The 20,301-nt window shown below is 37.8% G+C and overlaps 1 protein-coding gene across 8 annotated transcripts in view; it reads right to left on the bottom strand.

Annotated features, from left to right (window-relative positions):
• Nucleotides 1-270: 270 nt before the first annotated feature.
• The window catches only part of TMEM39A (transmembrane protein 39A), a 28,667-nt gene continuing 8,636 nt past the window's right edge, over nt 271-20,301 (bottom strand). The window contains exons 3-11 of one of the 8 annotated variants that reach the window (XR_014077366.1): nt 19,194-19,416; nt 14,500-14,583; nt 10,287-10,441; nt 6,294-6,642; nt 5,352-5,539; nt 4,242-4,422; nt 3,246-3,366; nt 1,801-2,015; nt 271-665 (exon numbers count right to left, since the gene is read on the bottom strand). Coding sequence is in view for 3 of the 8 variants with exons in the window: in XM_081571972.1 (XP_081428098.1) it covers nt 432-665; nt 3,246-3,366; nt 5,352-5,539; nt 6,294-6,642; nt 10,287-10,441; nt 14,500-14,583; nt 19,194-19,416 (1,354 nt within the window). In the remaining 5 variants the exon portion in view is untranslated. Of the gene's footprint in view, nt 666-1,800; nt 2,016-3,241; nt 3,367-3,962; nt 4,462-5,351; nt 5,540-6,293; nt 6,643-10,286; nt 10,442-14,499; nt 14,584-19,193; nt 19,417-20,301 lie in introns of those variants that run through there. The other 7 variants (XR_014077364.1, XR_014077367.1, XR_014077365.1 and 4 more) reach the window with 7 other exon arrangements.

Below are 20,301 nucleotides of genomic sequence, written 5' to 3'. Positions count from 1 at the left end.
TCAAAAACAACAAAACAAAAGATAATGAGTGCTGTCAGGCAACTCCACTGATCTCTCTATAACAATAAGGCCAACCAAAGACTAAAGATGAGGAGGACTGGAAGGAAAGCAGACACACAAAAGGTACCGTGTCAAGTGATATATGAGATGTGTTCAGAAATGAATGAGTTATTCCAGGGCCATACAAACAAATCAATCTCTTTACTAGAGAGGTACACCTCTCCTCTGTATATTATTCAAATATACTAACACATGAAAGATCACATCACCTTGTTTACGGATACATTTAATATCCCTTGCCCTTCCCACCTTTCAAAACATAATAGTATACAAAATATAAAATATCTTAAATATTTATAAAAATCGCAAGAAAAAAATAGAACGTATGAAAATATTTTTATCTGAGTTCTCCCTCATTGTTGAGAGGCAGCTTAGTTTGCCTTGAGTTCATAACTGTTGAGCGGATAGGAGTATGCCCTGCCTAATACTATTCTGTCCCGGAGGAGCTTAAATAAAACATAGTAGTTGCAGAAGAGGATGAGAGCCATGGAAAGTGTGTGGTTCCACTTCTCTGACCGCAGCAAGGAATAGAGCTGGTAGAAGACAACACTGCCCTCAATAAGGATAAGCAGATTTAACAGCCTTAATGGACGATGAAACAGGAACTGTAAGGAAGTTAAAAAGCAAAATGTTATTTCATAGAAAAGACGGCAGTTATTCTCACATTTTTTTCTAAAATCATTTTACAGTTATAGGCTCCTGTGTACACTAACAAGTAGATCTGCTTATTGAATGTCAATCAGGCTATTTCTTGCTATAGAGATCCAAACCCATTCTTTTTTGCTCAAGGTATAATGAAATACATTTTATTTCAATACCCCTGAGACACAAAAAGGGATTTATCCAAAAGAAATCTTTCTCAAAAAAAAAGTTTTTCCTAGATTATGTCTTAGGTATATATTTTATTTAAGATAACCACTTAAAATGTAACTGCTTAAAAATGCAAAAATCGTTGTTTGTGGGCTGATCTAAGACATAAACACCTACACTAAACAAGTCTGGAGGGAGGGGTGGTAATATAAGTTGAAATATCAATACAGTAATTTCTTAATTTTTTTCTTAAACTGTTACCCACCAAGCTGTTTTCTTTTGCCCAGTTTTCCTGGATATTGAGAAGTAGGGTATACAAAGACAGAACATTGAAGAAGGAAGGAAAAATTAGTTAGAATTAAGAGACTGGCTAAACACAGAGCTCCAAATTCATCACTCTAAGAGGCTAAATCCTAGTTGACTAATAAAAATGCATTATGAATAGGAAGACAGTGGTCACAGACTGCAAACTGTGCTAATGGTAGTGTATCAGATCTAAAAGAATAAGTTAGACCTTGGGGCTCAAATATGAGAATAAAGCCAAATAAATCAACACAACAGCTCTGAAAGGTTTAACTGGGTTCACAGGATTCTTCTGCAGGAGAAAGAACATGTTTACCCTGGATTTTATTACATGATTTCCAGTAATACCATGTATAATACTGGCTCAGAATTAACATTCTAAAAAAAAAAATCAGGCAATTTCAGATTCTGTGGCAATTATACCAAATATAATTAAATGTGTAGGTACACTATAAACTGAATGAGTAGAAATGTGAGGACAGCCACAGTTACAGGTAGCAGGCCCATTCTAAACTTTAGTGTGCCTTAAGAAGCATTTCCAAATATGCAAATGATGCAAATTCCTAGGATTCTTCAGAGATCTGACTCTAAGGGACCCAACCACCACTCTGAGAAGGACTGATTTACCTGTTTGGTCACACAAAATCAGTAATAAGTTCCTTAATCTTTCTTCTATGGTTTCCACCTGATTCTTCAGCTGTCCAATACTAGCAAGGAAAATATTTATTTTTCAAGCAGGAAACTTTAATAAACTATCTGGTTACTGTCGCCTTCCAGGGGACCACAATGGCCAACAGATGCCATTAACAGCCTGTGGAATTCAGCGGGCTGAATGAAATATTCTGTGTAGAAACCAGATGTTTGTGCAGTTATAACCTAAGTCCACTTCTCCATCTTAAGGCAATCCCACAGGAGTCAAAGAGATTGTCGTAGTTCCCTCATTCAAAGGCCTTCCACCTCGGCCCACCCTCCCCTATTTATAAGCATCCTACCCTGATGCAAGTTTCCCGGATTTAATGAAAAAGTCCTTAGTAGTGAACACTTGCAGCACCAGAAAGTCCAAGTACCCTCATAAGGAACTGGGAGGGATGAAGGGAGGGATGGGAGGGAGAAAGGGATTCAAGTAACAAATGAATGAATGAATAAAATCTCCCAATTCTTTTTCAAAATATGATCTCAAATCAAAGGCAATGCACTGCACTGTGGGTATTTTTACTGAAAACAGTTCCCTGCATGTACCTTCTATTCCCCACTCCCATTAATCAGTTTGTCTTTCTTTAATAAGTAAATATTTCTCCCTCCTAGAGCCAAAATTTCTGGAAAACTGAAAGATCAAACAGAACATAACCCAAGGCATAAATCAAATGGGACAGAAACTGGGTTTAGTGGGTATCTATTGCTTTTTCCCTTTCAAACTTTTAAGCCTTTTTTCCTTTTAATTCGAAAAAAGGTAAAAGACCACAGATCATGCCACCTGCCTGCATTTCAAAGGGGAAGTCTAAGTATGTTGAGGAGATGATATACATGAGAAATACCAAAAAATAAAATCATCACATTATTACTATACTAAATATTGCTTAATGATACACAGATATAATAGGGATACTGCTAAACCAAACTATTACAAAACTAGACTGTGAGATGAAAATGGAAGTCTTAAATAATCGTGTACTTCTTTCAAGTAATACTGCTGCTGCTAAGGCGCTTCAGTCGTGTCCGACTCTGTGCGACCCCATAGACGGCAGCCCACCAGGCTCCGCCGTCCCTGGGATTCTCCAGGCAAGAACACTGGAGTGGGTTGCCATTTCCTTCTCCATTCAAGTAATACTAGACTCAACAAATTCCATTGTAACTAGAGAAACCAGTCAAGCTATTAAAGTTGAGATACTGGCATTTCACCTTCAATCTGCCTTTCAGAAGTATTCCCAAAGGACAGAGGCCATTATGGTAGTAAAATAATTACCCCGTATTAATGTCCTAGTATGTGCTATACTCTGTGCTAGACGTTTACACACAGAGTGGCCTCCTAACACTCTTAAGCTTATGTTTGAAAAGAAATAAGCGGTACTTGCATAAAAGCGGGCATGGGATACATCTGAAGGCACCGCCACGTTGTAAGGCCCCACGGCTCTATATAAGCATCTGCTGTGTCGCACCAACACCCCTTGAGGCCATATTGTATTTTCTGACCAACTAAGGGAGAAAGAAATGCAATGTTAGCATATTGGCAATTACAGATAAGATAGTGTCTGGCAAAACCAGCTATGTTTCTATCGGAAGGATTAAGTATTCAAGTCTTCATCTGCCTGAATTCTGAAAAGACAGTAATTCCATGGTCAGACTGGAAGAAGTTAGAAAGGATTTATTATAACTTCATTGCTATATAATAGAGAGAAAAGTTAACTGCAAAGTTAACTCAGTGTCAAAGGACTTAGGAGGCTTAGGAGAACAAGCAGAAACCAATGTGTAAGTAAGGCATCTATGAGCCAGAAAATCAAGTATAAGCAGGTGGACTGTCACCTCAATCCCAAGTGAGCAGAGTCCACTGGTGAAAATGCTACAGGGGACGAACAAGAAGAGAAAAGTGGATGGTAACAAAACGAGTGGAGAAATTTAACACATTATCAAACTAACATGACATTTATTGCAGAATTACATCCCACAAGCTACAGAAAATCTATTCATTTATCACACATTTCAAGTGCTTCATATTGTGAGAAGCTATACAGAAGAATACAGAGACACACAAGGTACCAACACACAGACTTTTCTTTTTACCGCTTTCCTGGTTTATTTTTATACAGGTTTCTTTAGGAAAAAGAAGTTTATGGAAGAAGCTCCTCTCTTTCCAGCACCAACATAATGGAGTTGGGGGAGGGATGGGAGATCTTCAGGTTAAACTCTTTAAAAAAAATCTAAGTTAATTCATCTCTTCCTGATTTTGGAAAGGTTAGTTTCCTAGGGTAAGAACTGGGACAGCATTTTAAATATGTTAAAGAAAAAAAAAGTCTAGCACCCTGAAGCTTTCCCAGTTCAGAAAATGTTCCATCAGCCTTGCTCACACTTACCAGCATTAAAGTGAAGACACACCTCATGGCCATGTGCCATCAGGAGCCTGAAGATGTACAGTACTAGTACTGTGCATTGGATTTTCAATTTTTATTGAAATCTGTCCTTTGCCCACAGTCGGGTTTCTTTTCAGCCTGGCCCAATCTCTTTCAGTTCCTGGGCTTGAAGGCCTGTGCTAATCTGTATCAGACATCAAGGCAAATAATTGAAGGGAGCACTCTGAGGGGAAGAGGGGAAGGGAATGTCACCTTTAATTAGGACACCTTTATTTCCTAATTTAATTAGGAAAGAATTTCTAGGTGATGAAATTTGTGAAATGTTCAAATTATAAAAGGGAGGAAGATGAAGATGGTCCAGGTCTGAGAGAAAGGCATGATGAAGGGCTCAGAAGCAAGACAATAAAAGGATTCTAAGGTCAGTCATTTTGGACCATAGGGACCATGCAGAGAAATGACTGACAGGGGGACACAATGAAAGGAATACTCAGAAAGAACTCAATTAGGGACAGTTTTCATTTGAATATAGGAAAAGCAGAGCAACATTCATTAGTGAGCTTAGGAAAAGAAATGCACAAAGATGCAGGCTAATACAACAACAAAACAAACAAAAATAAGTAAACAAAAAATAAAAATGCTGGCTAGGAAAATTACTAGAACAAATTTACATTTATTAGAAAGAAAAGATGAGAGAAGCAAAGTCCAGCTGCCTAAGACAATTAGCTAGCAGCTATTTAGCTGTGGCAATGAAAATGAGAAGATGAATCTCACAGTCTTCTAAAGAAAATTAAAAACATATCATGAGTCTTTGAATTTGGGCAAACGGTTAGGACTGAAAGGAAACTCCAAGATGATAGTTTGGGAAACAAATTACACACTCTAGAGTGACTGGGCAGTTGAAAGGTAGAAGGTATTTGAGGAGGGACTGGGGATGGTGGTGGAAATGAGTTAATGTTCCCTGCTTTCAGTTTACAGTGATGACAAGCACCCATGTGGGCAAAAACTAAAAATTAAATGTTCAAAGCCAAGAACAAGAATGACATACAAAGCAAATAAACATGGTCAGCAGCATGTAAAAAGGTGTTAAATGGTTTTATCCTCTAACCTACTTACATGTGCTGTGGAGCATTGCTGTAGGAGCCATGTTCAAGCTTCTGCCACTTGCCCAGGTGAGCAGCTGATTTATGCAGCAAATCACAGTACTTGGATGGCAGCAGCTGTGTGGTGAGCATGACAAAAGCATTGATCCACACCATAATGAGGTGCTCACATGACCAGCGCATGTCATAGTACTGGGTACTCTGGAAGAGATTAGAAGAGAGAGAAATGATCCATGTACTGGTGAGCAAGAAGGCAGGGATGGGTGCGTGTACATACGCCCTGCAGACAATGCCACTCTGAGTCACACATGCATTTGTTGTCCTGCTGTCCGTGCAGAAAGTTCAAGAGCAGAGTCCTCCAAAATCCTTCAACCTGACTTTCTGGTTGCATGAATTAGGGTTGGGAGGGAGAGGCAATGATACTTTAAGTCCTTCCTTTCTAGAAGAAGTGAATGCTCTCTGTGAATGACCACTCCAGCTGCAGATGGGTGAAGGAAGGGCAATAAAATGACCCAAAAGATTTTGGGCCCAAGTGACATCCAGACCATTTTTCTCTTCTACCAAAATAAAGTTTAAATAAAGGTTAGATTAAATTCAAGGAAACTCCTGATGATCATGTTAAGATCATGGTAGGCTGTATTTTACTGAAACTTCAGTCCTCTTATGCTACCATATACTGATTCTAAGTACAGGTTTATTCTCTCCAGAAACTGGGGGCAGGGGAAATCTAAAACAAAAAAAAAGAAAGAAAGAAAACAAGAGGGGACCACCATGGGTGCATCACAGATACGGAAATATCTATCCACCAACCAGGCATTAGTGCACTCCAGATGCAGCCGAACTCCACCATCCAGGCTGCCAAAGGGGAGACAGAGAAAAGGGGGATTAAATCATACCCAGTTTATGTCATCCACACACAAATCCAGGAAGCACGGAAAAGCACGTAACCACTTACCTTCACAAAACACAGGGGAAGAAATGCAACATAGTAGGCACTGAAGAGAGAGTTGAAGAGAACTTCCTTGATTCTGTGGTTGAAATCTGCTTTCAGACATTCCACTTCATTGCGAATGAGGTCAGGAGACAGTGGGCAGCTGTGGGTGGGGATGGGTGTGGCATTATTAAACTGTTCTTTTAGAGACTCCAGCAATAAGGAGAGGAAGTCCTTGGATTTCGCCAAGCCACCCACAGTTGAGGCACTTTCCTCTACCGCCTGGTGCTGAACCACGTAGGGAAAGTCTGTGAGGAGGAGATGAGCTCTACTATCTTGGTGGAAACAGCAGAGAGGAACATAAACACCAAACCTGTAGAAAAACAGGAGTATGAAAATGAGACCACAGATGCCACTTAATATCAGATCTCATAACTATGTTAGTAAAATAGTCATGATTCTTCAGAATGAATCTAATACAATGGGGACTTGGCTGATGGTAAATTCATTATCTGGGAAGCTCTTTAATTTCTTCCCACAAAGGCAATGTATATTCACTGTAGGATAAGAAACTACAAAAAAATCACAACAATTACCTAGAAATAATCATTTTTATAATTTTACAATTGGGTGCATACGCTTCATATTTTTTCCACGTTTAGCTTCACACAGTATAAATTGTTTTTGTTAACAATTCTAAAAGGTACTACAGTATCCTCATATAGCTATACCATACTTTACCTATTTCTCTCTTGTTAGAAACATACTATTTCTTATTTTCCACTATTGGAATTACCAATGGAGTAAATAATTTCCCACACACATCTTTGTGTACATCTGGTATTTTCTGAAGGGTTGCCTTTTACTTCCAGTTTTCTCTTCTTAGTGACGGGGCTCCCCTGCCTCCCCAAAACATCACCCATATCACCATCCTAGTTCCCCTTGGTTATTTTTCTCCACTGATCTGGTAAGATTATGTATTTTACATGTTTATTAGGATTTTTATTTGGGGTTTTTTTCCATTGGTCTAACCTCCCCTTCCTACAATGCAAAAAGCTCCAAGAACCAGAGATTTTAGTCTGTTTATTAGTTCATCGCTATATATATGCCTGATGCCTATAATAGAGGCTGAAACATAGTAGGCAGTAAATAAATACCTGATAAGATTAATAAAAACAATTCAGAAGTACAATAGATAAATTTTTACAGGTAAAATTACTTGGCTAGAGGACTAAATATGTGTGAGACTTTTCATAACCTCTTATAGTTACTACAAACTTTGGTTCCTTAAAAACATTTTAAACACTTCCCTAAGTCTTAAGAAACTTCCACATTGTAACCTAGGTCTGTATTATAAACAAACTGGTCATTTCACTGATATAAATTTAGATATTAAAAATAGCTAATAAAAAGACATCTTATTTAGTTATAAATTTTATTTTAAAAAAATTAACAAATGTCGCTTGTTCATAGTTCCCTATAGAGGGATAGAGGATGAGTTTATTACTAATTAAGAGGATGGTGAGCAGCAGCTCTGGGATCTAAAGTGAATGTGCCCTGGAGTAGCAGCATGGGAGGGGAGTAAATGCAAAAGTATCAGGCAGAACTCACACATGTGCAAAACTGCAAAAGCTAGAGAAACCTGCAAGTTCAATACTGCTGAAACCACACATGCAGGAGTCGGGGTGAGAGCTGGGGTGTGTAGTAGATTGCAATGATGGCCCCATTTCTTTTTTTTTTTTGGCCCTATTTCTTTATCCTTCCCAGTAGCTTCACCACTGTCATGTAACTGCACAGCCCTCCTTACATGTGGGCAGTGACCCTGTCTAATCTCTGTCCTGGGCTCAACAATGTGATCTGTTTTGACCAATGGGATGTCAGCAGACACGCTAGGATGGGAAGCTTTAAATGGGCTTTACATTCAGGCTTGTTCTTTTGCCACTCTGTCAGTTTCATGCGACCATGTCCAGAGAAGGTTGTCAGAGCATGAAAGACTCATGGAACAGAGTTTACTTGTCCTAGCTGCCTAAACAGACAACCACCAACCTCAAACATGAGACTGAACCCAGCTAAGATAAGATTGGGAGAGCCTCTTAACTTCTAGCTGATCCCAACATATGCACAATAAATACACAGAGTGGTATGTATGCTACCACGGCTCTGCGGATGTTTGTTACAGCATCATATGTCACTAGATAACTGATACAGGGTAGCATCAAAGGCTTAGAGCATGGAGAGTTTTGTGAAGTACAAAAATGATTCATTAAAGAATTTTAAAGAGGGTTAGTAAATATATTTAGACATAAAATTTGTTTGAATTACATGTTTATTTCATTGTTTGACAAGGGTATGGACAGCCTCCAAAAATTAGCTTCTTTACATATCTAAAAAGAAATGAAAAGGTTTGCTAGTCATTCTGATGATGTTAATCCTCTTCAGTCTAGCCAAAATATTCATTGATATATCCATAATTAGCCTTCAAGTTAGATATGGTTAATCTTCTAAATGATTCAATCAGATATTGTTGGTAAACAGAATAACTAAATAACTTGTTTTCAACTCAAACAGGTGAAACGTTAATCTAGAAATACAGAAACAATTGATGTAAAATATACACCTTATAAGGAATCTGAATCATGAAAAATGAAGTCTATAACAAAGAAAATTCATTCTGTATGAACCAAGTTGATGAGTGCCTTAAATAACTGTTTAAGCATTATAATTACAACCTTACAGAGTACAACCAACAGAAAGACTCTCCTGCCACAAAGTCAGACTTGGCCACACAGTCTCTGAGTATGCCTTCATTTTATACAGTCATGAAGCATATAAATTCATGCTTATGCTATAGCATCATAAATGGTATAAAGCAATGATTCTCAAACTTGAGCTAGCATCAGAATCATCCGGAGGACTTGTGTTAAAAGCCAAATCGCTGGGCCATACTTTCTAGAGTTTCTGTTTCAGTTTGGGGTTGATTCTGAGAATTTCTATTTCTAACAAATTTCTAGGAGATAGTGATGCTCTTGTTCTGGGAACCACATTTGAGAACTACTGAATTTAGAGCAATGGTTAAGACAATGGCTCTGAAATCAAAAAGACCTGGGTCTTTCTCATTAATTGTCTAACCATAGGAAAATTTTTCAACTGCTTAATCTGTCTTTACCCATGTCAAAAATTGCCAATAGCTACTGTTCTCCTGTTCTTCCATAGCAACAGAAATTTTAGTTGAGATACAGCTCCCCTGCTAAAGATTCAGTTTTCCAGACTCCCTTACAATGTATTCTACTAGGGAAAGTGTAGCAAAAAGATAACAAAAGCTTGGGTCCTAACACCATGGAGCTACTACAACTATCTAACATAACTGAAATACACACTGTACAGGAGAGAGGAATAAATTTCTAACTTTTTAAAGCCTCTAGTATGTTGGATCTGTTACAGCAGATTAAATATACTACTTCCTGGGTGATTGTAATGATTTCATGAGGTTATGTTTATAAGTACCACCTAGCCCAACACTTAACACACAATAAGAGTTGAATAAATGATAGCTATCTGTTAACATCTAATAAAGAAGGTTTTAGCCAAATGTATACAAGTTAAAAAATCATGCAAGATGTTTAATAAGCTAATATCTACAATAAAACACCACAATTCAACTATCCCATACTGGGATGTTTTGATTTACACAGGTATATGTATTTATCAAAACTCAGCAAATGTACACAAGATTTGTGAATTTTACTGTACATGAATTTTATATGGCAAATAAAGCTAATGAAAATCTTCTCCACTGGTACCACTCAGGAACAACCTTAGTTTATATCTATTGCCCCAACTGTATTCCAGTTTAGAAAATAAATTATATGGTCACCCTACCCACTGATTTTTTCCAATTGCCTAAACTTCAGATTTGCATTGAAGAATTTCATCTCCCTCCCTTTTATACCATCATCTGGCATGACCCAAATAATTTCTTAAGACTTACTAACAAAATAGTAAAACTGGAGTACTCACGGGTAGCCAAGGAAAAGGAGATTGAGGACTGAATGGCTTCGGAAGAGATTGACGAGGGTCCAACAAAGTACCCATCCACACAAAGTAAGTAGCACCAAGCGAGCTGATATCAGAACCATGTAGTGAATCATTGATGATGCACCCGCCTTAGTGGCCTGTAAGTTTGGAAGCACCAAAAATAAGTTTATAAATGACCTTACTCAAAAGCAATGTGACTCCAGTAAGGACTTAGTAAATTTAGAGGAAGGTAAACTGTGGGGGGAAAAAAAAACAAAGGAAGGGAAGGAGAAAAGAAAAGAAGAAAAACTGCCCATCCTGCCTTATTTTCCTCTTTCTTGAAGATTCAGATGACTCCAGGCAGTTAGCTGTTTCCTCCTTGCATTCCCATAGTGCCTCACACCGACCTCCACACAAGTTCTTATGAAATTGTCTAATTTATTTACACTGGGGCTTCCCGGAGTATGTTCCATTAACCGCACTCATCAGAATCACTGGGGCTGCTCACTGCACATGCAAATTCCTACTTGCTTTCATCATCAGGTATAGGGAACAAACTCACAAGTTAAGGAACCTGTATTTTAACAACACACCAAGTGATTTTTATATACATAAAAATAGTGAGCCACTAGTTTATCTCACTCCAGACTAGACTGCAATGGCCTCAACGGCAGCAACAGTGTTTCTATTTTTCTTGAATCTTCCCCCCAATATGCTTGCTGAATTAATGTTTAATAAATTATGGAAACTTCAAAAAATAATGAGATCTTCTTTGACAAATCCCTGTTTTTTTTTTTACTTTAGCAAACATGAAAATAATGCATGGTCCTTACTTCTAGTTCTTCACATCACAGCTGTTCAAATACTCTTCTTTAATCCAGAATCTTTAAAACTGATTAAATATAGTAAGAAACCACAGTTGCCTAAACATGAGGCTCTGCAATGTCATTTTCTTACAAACTGAACCAGGAAGGAGAGAATGAGTGAAATGCAGGGGAAAATGACAGATTCTTATAAGCTCTGAAACAGCGATGTCAGAACTCAGAAAAACAATTCTCTGGAGTCAACAGCACATGGAAAAGGAAGAGTTTTCCAGGTACCTCCTATGTATCCATTTCTTAGTTCACCCACATGCTATCAATACACAGCATAAATAATATACACACAGTTTATGTTGCTTGTGTAGTTACTTATAAATGCATAGAAGCAGTTAATTAATACTACTGCCTGAGCCTCAAAACTGTGGAGTAGGCTCAAGCTGTTCTCAGTAACAGCATGGCAAATAGTTGCATATTATTCCCGATACATACTTCATGCCAGTGTACCTCATGTGTCAAAGTCAAGGGAAGGCATTTAAGCCACTGGAATTACTTCAGTGCCTCCACTCTCAAATGTTCAGGGTTAGTTTAAAAAAAAAAGGCTGTTTCTGCCTAGTGTCACCATAGCAGCAGAACCTGAATGTATTTATCATTTCTGCCATATTCTAGAGCCCAAGCTCTTAATCACAAAGCTAGTGGAGGTGACGGAATTCCAGAGGAGCAATTTCAAATCCTACAAGATGATGCTGTTAAAGTGCTGCAATCAATACGTCAACAAATTTGGAAAACTTAGCAGTGGCCAAAGGACTGGAAAAGATCAGTTTTCATTCCAATCCCAAAGAAGGGCAATGCCAAAGAATGTTCAAAGTACTGTACAATTGTGTTCGTTTCACATGCTAGCAAGCTAATGCTTAAAATCCTTCAAGCTAGGCTTCAACAGTACATGAACTGAGAACTTCCAGATGTACAAGCTGGTTTTAGAAAAGGCAGAGGAACCAGAGATCAAACTGCCAATGTCCATTGGATTATAGAAAAAGCAAGGGAATTCCAGAAAAACATCTACTTTTGCTTCATTAATTACTCTAAAGACTTTAACCGTGTGGCTCATAACAAACTGTGGAAAATTTTTTGGAGGTAGGAATACCAGACCATCTTACCTGTCTCCTGAGAAACCTGTATGCAGGTCAAGAATCAACAGTTAGAACCAGACATGGAACAACAGACCAGTTCAAAATTGAGAAAGGAGCTTGTCAAGGCTGTACATTGCCACCCTGCTTATTTAACTTCTATGCAGAGTACATCATACAAAATGCTGGGCTGGATGAAGCACAAGCTGGAATCAACATTGCCAGGAGAAAGATCAACAACCTCAGATATGCAAATAACACCATTCCAATGGCAGAAAGTGAAGAGAAACTGAAGAACCTCCTGATGAGGGTGAAAGAGGAGAGTGAAGAGGCTGGCTTAAAACTCAACATTCAAAAAACCAAGATCATGGTATCTGGTCCCATTACTTCAGGGCAAATAGATAGCGAAAAAGAGGAAGCATTGACAGATTTAATTTTGAGGGGCTCCAAAATCACTGCAGAAGGTGACTTCAGCCATGAAATTTTTTTTCCTTGGAAGGAAAGCTATGACCAATCTAGATAGCATATTAAAAAGCAGAGATATCAGTTTGCTAATAAAGGTCCATATAGTCAAAGCTATGGTTTTTCCAGTGGTCAATTCATGGATGTTGAGAGTTGGACCATAAAAAAGGCTGAGCACCAAAGAACTGATGCTTTTGAACTGTGGTGCTGGAGAAGACTCTTGAGAGTCCCGTGGACTGCAAGGAGAACAAACCGTCAATCCTAAAGGATATCAACCTTGAATATTCATTGGAAGGACTGATGCAGAAACTAAACCTCCAATACTTTGGCTAACTTATGCAAAGAGCCTACTCATTGGAAAAGACTCTGATGCTAGGAAAGACTGAGGGCAAGAGGAAAAGGGGGCAACGGAGGACGAGACAGTTGGGTGGCATCACCGACACAATGGACATGTGTTTGAGCAAGCTCCAGGGGATAGTGAAGGACAGGAAAGCCTGGAGTGCTGCAATCCACGAGGTCGCAAAGAGGTGGACACTACTTAGTGACTAAACAACAATAAACTCTCTAAAGTCATGCAAAAGCTGTTAAAACTATTCTTAAGTAAAAGAAACAATAGAGTTTTTCCAGTTATAGCCCTTGTAGCTCCAAAGTAGAAACCTCTGTTTATGAAGGGCTTATACACTAACTAGAAGGGTTTACATACTAATTTGACATACACAAGCACCATTTCTAAGTAACTGAAAAGATGAAACAAAATCATTCCTTGCCTCTTTTAACAGATGTAAACATAAAATCCCACTCAGTTCCTCTAAAGAAAGAAGAGACTTTCTCAAACATCCAAAAGCAAGAATCTAATTTCATGACCTAAATAAAGACCTTGAGATTAAAAAATTATAGATAGTCTTTCCCACCGTGAAAAACCTGCACTCTTCCTATCAATGTTTTAAAGTTAACTTCAAACAGCTTTCAGATTATGACTTAATTATCTGCAATTATTCTGTGCTCACAGAAACAAGGTTCCTGAAAATCAGAGCCTGCAGACACAGACTTCCCATGAATGTTTTAGAAGAAAAGAGTTGACCCTAAGTTAGCTGTGATTATAGCAATGATTTATTCAAAATTTCATAGTTATAAACAAATTAAAATTATTAGCCATTTTAGCTAAGTTAACATTTTTTGTTTTCGTATTCATTTATAGGGCACAAGCTAAATTTTTAAAAAACACATTTACCTTCTTCACTGGGGTTTACAAATATATTTTAACAATGGTCATTTCATAAAAAGATCATATTAATGTTACCATGGTCTTTTTAATTAATTAGGTTCTAATCTTCATAATTAGTCCTATGCAAATGTCGATGCTGTCTTTTAAAAATTCTATGTTTTAATAAACTCAAATTACTCTTGCTAGCAACTCCACAAATGGTATATAAATAATTAATTCCAAGTGAATGTTACTTGAATCACTGTTTTAGATGCAACTCTCCCTAGTAACAGTTACCTAAAATCCATCCTATTTTTAACATAACTATCAAAATTAGAAAGATTATACTGAAGTACTCAGGAGCCAGAATTAAGCTCCTACTGGACAAATAAAATTTCTAACAGCTGAATTAGTATATCACACTTGAATTTTGAATATATTATGGGAAAACATTTTTAAAAAACTAGCACAGCTCATGTGAGAGTAAAGAAATTAATTTATAACTGCATTTAAATTATACTTCGACACTTCACATTTTCAACCTGAACACATCCTAGTGACTAGCTCTAGCTACAAGTGATAGAATACAGTGAATGAGCTGTTACCTCTGAGATGAGGGCCCATACAAGCCTCCTTGCAAGCATCACTGTGATGAATGCTGCCAGGTGGTAATCAATGAGATGAAAATTCTGTAAGAGAAACAAATAACTACATCAGAAAGAAATATGGATATCCAGCTGTAACTACTACATGAAGAAGCCTGCCCCCTCAAAAGGTCTTCTTATATCACCTTACATTTACAGACCACAGGAATTTGGGAGACCTTAAAGAGACTACCTACCTTCTCCTTCTTTCATGACAAATTGCTTTAACTTTTAAAACACTATTTTAAACTATCTGGAATGTAATCTTCTCTGTTCTTGAAAGTTTACTGTATTAAAACGAAAAGACTGCAGTTTTGGGTTAATAAGTACCAACCTGCAGAATAATTTATCTAAAATGCCATACTTACAATGAGAGTCAAATTTAAATTCCCAGTTTCCAAGAACTACTGTTGTTGGTCTCTCTTTAAGAAAACTTAAATTAATCTAACTGGTCACCTATTTAAAAAAAAGGATATATTTTAATGTTGATGATCAAAAGGTCTCTAAGTTTCTACAGTTCTCCTTCCAGAATTTCTCAACTCATTCAATAAATATGAGCTGGGCACGCAGTTTGCTTAAGAGGGGAGGGAAATAACAATAAACAAGCTAACAAGCAAAAGCATTTCAAACAGTTATGCTGCTGGTAAGAAAAAAAACCAATAATGACTGGGAAGGGAAGTGTAGAACCAATTTAAACTGGTGATTAGGAAGGATATCTCTAAGAAGGCAGCATTTGGCTGAAGGTGGCATTTAGGTTGCAGCTGAATGACAAAAACACACCAGCCCAGAGAAGATCAGGTGCTGAGCACTCCAGGCAAGGAAAAAGTAATCACACAGCTCTAAGGCAGGAAAATATATGCCTGGTATGTCTCAAAATCAGCAAGATGGCTGAAATGAGGTAATGAGCAATAAAAGACTGAGTTTTTTTTTTTCCCCCCTAAGGGGGAGTTATAGGAGTATTTTAGGCAAAAGGTGCCATGATTCTATTTGTATTTTAAACTTCTCACGCTGATTGCTGTCTGGAAAATATACTGTATTGGGGAAAGATCAGTTAAGAAGCTATTGCTTTTAATTCAGGTGAGAAAACATGATCACTCAAACAGGGTCAGCAGCAATTGGGAGTTGCCAGATCGGCGATACATTTTAAAGGTAAAGCAGTCAGAATGCCAAAAGAATGAATGGCTTACTGCTTCTCAGACTATTTCCTTTTCCCTATCTCTAAGTGTTTAGAAAGAAAGAAAGTGAAGTTGCTCAGTCATGTCTGACTCTTTGTGACCCCATGGATTGTAGCCTACCAGGCTCCTCCGTCCATGGGATTTTCCAGGCAAGAGTACTGGAGTGGGTTGCCATTTCCTTCTCCAGGGGATCTTCCCAACCCAGGGATCGAACCCAGGTCTCCCACATTGTAGGCAGACGCTTTACCATCTGAGTCACCAGGGAAGTGTTTAGATCCTAACAATTATTTATCCCCTCTTGAGACTCCTCCGTGCTCATCCTACTCCTTTAAAATAATGCAAGCAAATTCACTACATCCCCTAGCTAATGTCTGGGGGTCTTATTTATATGTATCACCAGTCCATCTAAGACATTTCTAATATAAAAAAAAATTTAAGTGCCTAAGGTATTTCATTGTTAAACACACTTATATTCTAAATCATTGAAAAACAGTAATTTACGTTTGGTTAACTCTTTACAAACCAGAATATTTGATTAATCAGAGCGCTCCACTCCTGAATATTCTAAATAACTTCCTATACTACTACTAGCCTGTATTTTTCTTAGGGTTAAGACTCACTCACATAATTGTTTGATAGTTAGAATGATATTTTACATATTCAGGTGCCCACATTTTCTTTCTGAAAATTACTAAGATCTTGAAAAGGAAAAAGGAAAATCTAACATATAAATCTGACAAGTGTCTGAGTCAGCCATGCCTAATGGAAGAAAGCTTAAAAGAGACAAATTACTAGCTGAAATGTAAATCCCATGGCGAGCGTCCCAATCAAGCTGTTACGGGCTAGACTTGAATTCCTTCAGTGGCACGAAGGAATCAGATCTCTGGCAGCCCATTCATCTTTAACAGTTTACTGATGCAGGCCCTCAGATTCATGAGCTAAAATCTTATTCGCTATTCCACATATGCTACTTATAGTTCCACAATTAAATTTTTTTAATTAGTTTATTTTCTATTTTTTAACTTTACAATATTGTATTTGTTTTGCCATACATTGACATGAATCCACCATGGGTGTACATGTTTTCCTCTTCCAGAACCCCCCTTCCACCTCCCTCCCCATCTCATCCCTCCAGGTCATCCTGGTGCACCAGCCCCGAGCGCCCTGTATCATGCATTGAACCTGGACTGGCAATTCGTTTCACATATGATAATTCACATGCTTCCATGCCATTCTACCATATCATCCCTCCCTCACCCTCTCCCATAGAGTCCATAATACTGTTCAATTTATCTGTGTCTCTTTTGATGTCTCACATACAGGGTTATCTTTACCGACTGACCAAATACCATATATATGTGCTAGTATACTGTATTGGTGTTTTTCTTTCTGGCTTACTTCACTCTGTATAATAGGCTCCAGTTTCATCCACCTCATTAGAACTGATTTGAATGTATTCTTTTTAATGGCTGAATAATATTCCATTGTGTATATGTACCACAGCTTCCTTATCCATTCATCTGCTGATGGGCATCTAGGCTGCTTCTATGTCCTGGCTATTATAAACAGTGCTGCGATGAACACTGGGGTACACGTGTCTCTTTCAATTCTGGTTTCCTCAATGTGTATGCCCAGCAGTGGGATTGCTCCACAATTAAATTTTAAGCTTTGTGTGATCAAGGATCATATGTGACAGATAAGTTAGCCAGTTCACATGACACTCTCCTTTAAGTGTGCCTTCCTCTACTGTAGAGACTGGAAAGCTAAAAACTACATGTCCAAACTTTCTTGTAACTGAACTTACTAGATGTAATATCTGGCAGCCACAAGGCACCACATAAACTGAGTGAAGTGGGGAGAGGGGCAAGGTAAAAGGCACCCACTTCTGGTGATATGAGTCACAGCAAAGGAAGCATAATTCTAGAGTCAGCAGCTTCCCAATTACAATAGGAGCACTGGCTCCCTTCACTTCAAGGCAACATTTCTAAAGGACTTTTACAAGAACTCTTGTCAGAAATTGACTGGGAAATTGTCAGAAGTTGACTGGGAAGAGCTCTGTGATTAACCTGAAAATTCACTAAGTGAGAAGTTTCCATAGGATGTCAAAGTGTAAACAGTATAATGAACTAACCAATGGTACTCATGGAGTAAATAAAGAATAACTACAGGGAGTAAAGCATAGCAGATAGGTCTGGATTTGAGTGCTCACTTGATCACATGTGATTTTAAGCCAGTTTCATAATACTCTAGGTCTCATATTTCTCACTTATAAAATGGGAATCATAGAGTAATACCTACCTGTTTTTAGGATGAATAAATAAGATAATACTTGCAATCAGCATAGTAAATCTATTAATAAGTATTTGCCAACGTCACTGTTATGATACAGGTATTTAGATTATAGAACTACATAGTGGAAGAAGCCTTAAGATCATCTAATCCAACCTTCTCATTCTGTAACACCATGGCCAAAGAAGGATGGATGAAGTAGGGTTCCTATACTCAATAAGCTCATGATCCAGGTAGGAAAAAAAAAAAAACCTATTTTAAAAAAAGCACATTATTTGGCACTAAATCATTATAATTCTTAAAATAAAGAAACTAAACTTTTCTTCACCTGGTATTAAGCAAAGAGATGGTCAATATGGAAAGAAAATTCTTAATAGTTAATTTTAGGAGCAACCAAATGATACAAATATTTAAAATAAAATTGTTTATTCCCTTCTCATACAGTCCTGAATATTTTGGTCCACATTTCCTATGTTCACTAGGCCAGGGAGATTTTCTAATCATTTAGAAGTCTCAGACAAATACAATTTAGCAGGACAATAGTCTTCTTTCTCCTAGAGTGTATCTCTATCATCCATCCACATCTGCCATTGCCAACCACTTACCTACCAGGTCACCTGACTACCATGAACTGGAAGATTGCCACAGTGTTCCTAAATAACTGGAAAGAGAGCAGAAGAACCCTACAATATACTTTGATGTACTTCAGCAGAGATAGCTAGTTCTTGCCTCTATTTTATTTTTGTAACGGAACCCAATTTTAGCCATGGTAACAATGAACCCAGCTAAGGGGCTATATTGTCCAGCTTCTCTTACAGTTAGGAGCAGATACATGTCAAAAAGAGAACCTGGTCTAAATGAAAACACACTCCTTTATGTTTCCCTATGTTCTTTTCTCTTTCTGGTAATCAGGGACAGATCACATCCACCTTGGATGTAGAGAAAGCTACATATCAAAATCTTTTTGTGATACCGTTATAATAAATTACTTAAACGTTTTCTACATTTTCATTTATATTTTTACTATCTCTGGTTATGGACCAAAATTTTATGATATTACATTCTGAAAGTAATCTGTGCTTTAATATAAAAACATTTTATTCCAAGAAAAATAATTTCTACATGAAAGTTTTCCAACTAGTTTCTTGGCTAAGTAAATCATGAAGAACTTAGAGGCCTATTAAGACTTACCAATGAAGTACAAGAGGCAGGATGATTATAAGGATACCACCACACTGTTTTATAGATGTTGATGTACTGAATGAACAGAGCAACCAGCAAGTAGATGAAAAAGAGAAATTCAAAGAGCAGGCTCCCATCCACAGGCAAATCAGGAATTTGGCAATGACGAACAGGACCTGGGGTGATTAAGGCTGTGATAGGTGGGACCGGAAGGCCAATAGCACTACCATTCCTGAAAAGAGAAAACTACAGTTAAATCAAATGGTGATACCCTTTCAGTGTCAAAGAGCATAAAGGAGTCCTGCTTCCTTAGTCACCTACATTTCTAACTGTTGGGCTTCCTCAAGACTCTACTCTGGGACCTCTCCCTCTTCTCTTTTCCCTCTACAACACTCTGTCAGTCATGTAATACATGGTCATGGCTTCCACTATCTCCTACATGCTGAAAACTAAAATCTCTCTCCATAAAGCTCACTGCTGCATTTTTAGATCCACATCATCAAGCTGTCTACTGGACATCTCTGTGTTTCTCTTCCTAAAGTCCTGATCATAGTCCATGGCCCACCCAGTTAGCTGCCCAAATCAGAAGCCTGGGAGTCATATTAGGAATCTTCTTCTCTAAATCACTCTCTAAATCACATATACTCCACTTCATAAATCTTTTTCCAAACTGCACTCTCTTCTCTAAACCCATAGCCTTAGTTCAAGGAGTTGCCATTTTTCACCTGAACTACTGTAGTAATCCCTCTAAATTCAATTCTATTTTCACCAAATCCTCCAACCTGTCTTTAAACATCTTTCTAAAAAGTGAAACTCTGATAGCATACTCTCTTGCCTAAAACTCTTCAATGCTCTCTACTGCTAGTAGCATAACACCCCAAAATGTTTATTCTTATGATCTGCTTAACAGACTAGTCTCATCTCTTATCACTCCTCCACATGCACCCTAAACACTACCCATGCTATTTGCTATCTGTGAATATATACATATGCTTTGTACACAATATTCCTTTTACCAGCAATGTCCTCTAAAACCACCTTCCTTAACCCTTCACATATACATTTACAGAGAAAATTCTTTAAGACTTTTAAAATAATCAAACAAAACCTCTAAAAG

Source organism: Giraffa tippelskirchi, chromosome 2, assembly GCF_054371585.1.
Source record: "Giraffa tippelskirchi isolate mGirTip1 chromosome 2, T2T-mGirTip1v1.2.pri, whole genome shotgun sequence".
NCBI classification, from domain to species: domain Eukaryota; kingdom Metazoa; phylum Chordata; class Mammalia; order Artiodactyla; family Giraffidae; genus Giraffa; species Giraffa tippelskirchi.
The sequence above is the reverse complement of the archived record's forward strand: the minus strand, read 5'-3'. Positions and strand labels throughout refer to the sequence as shown.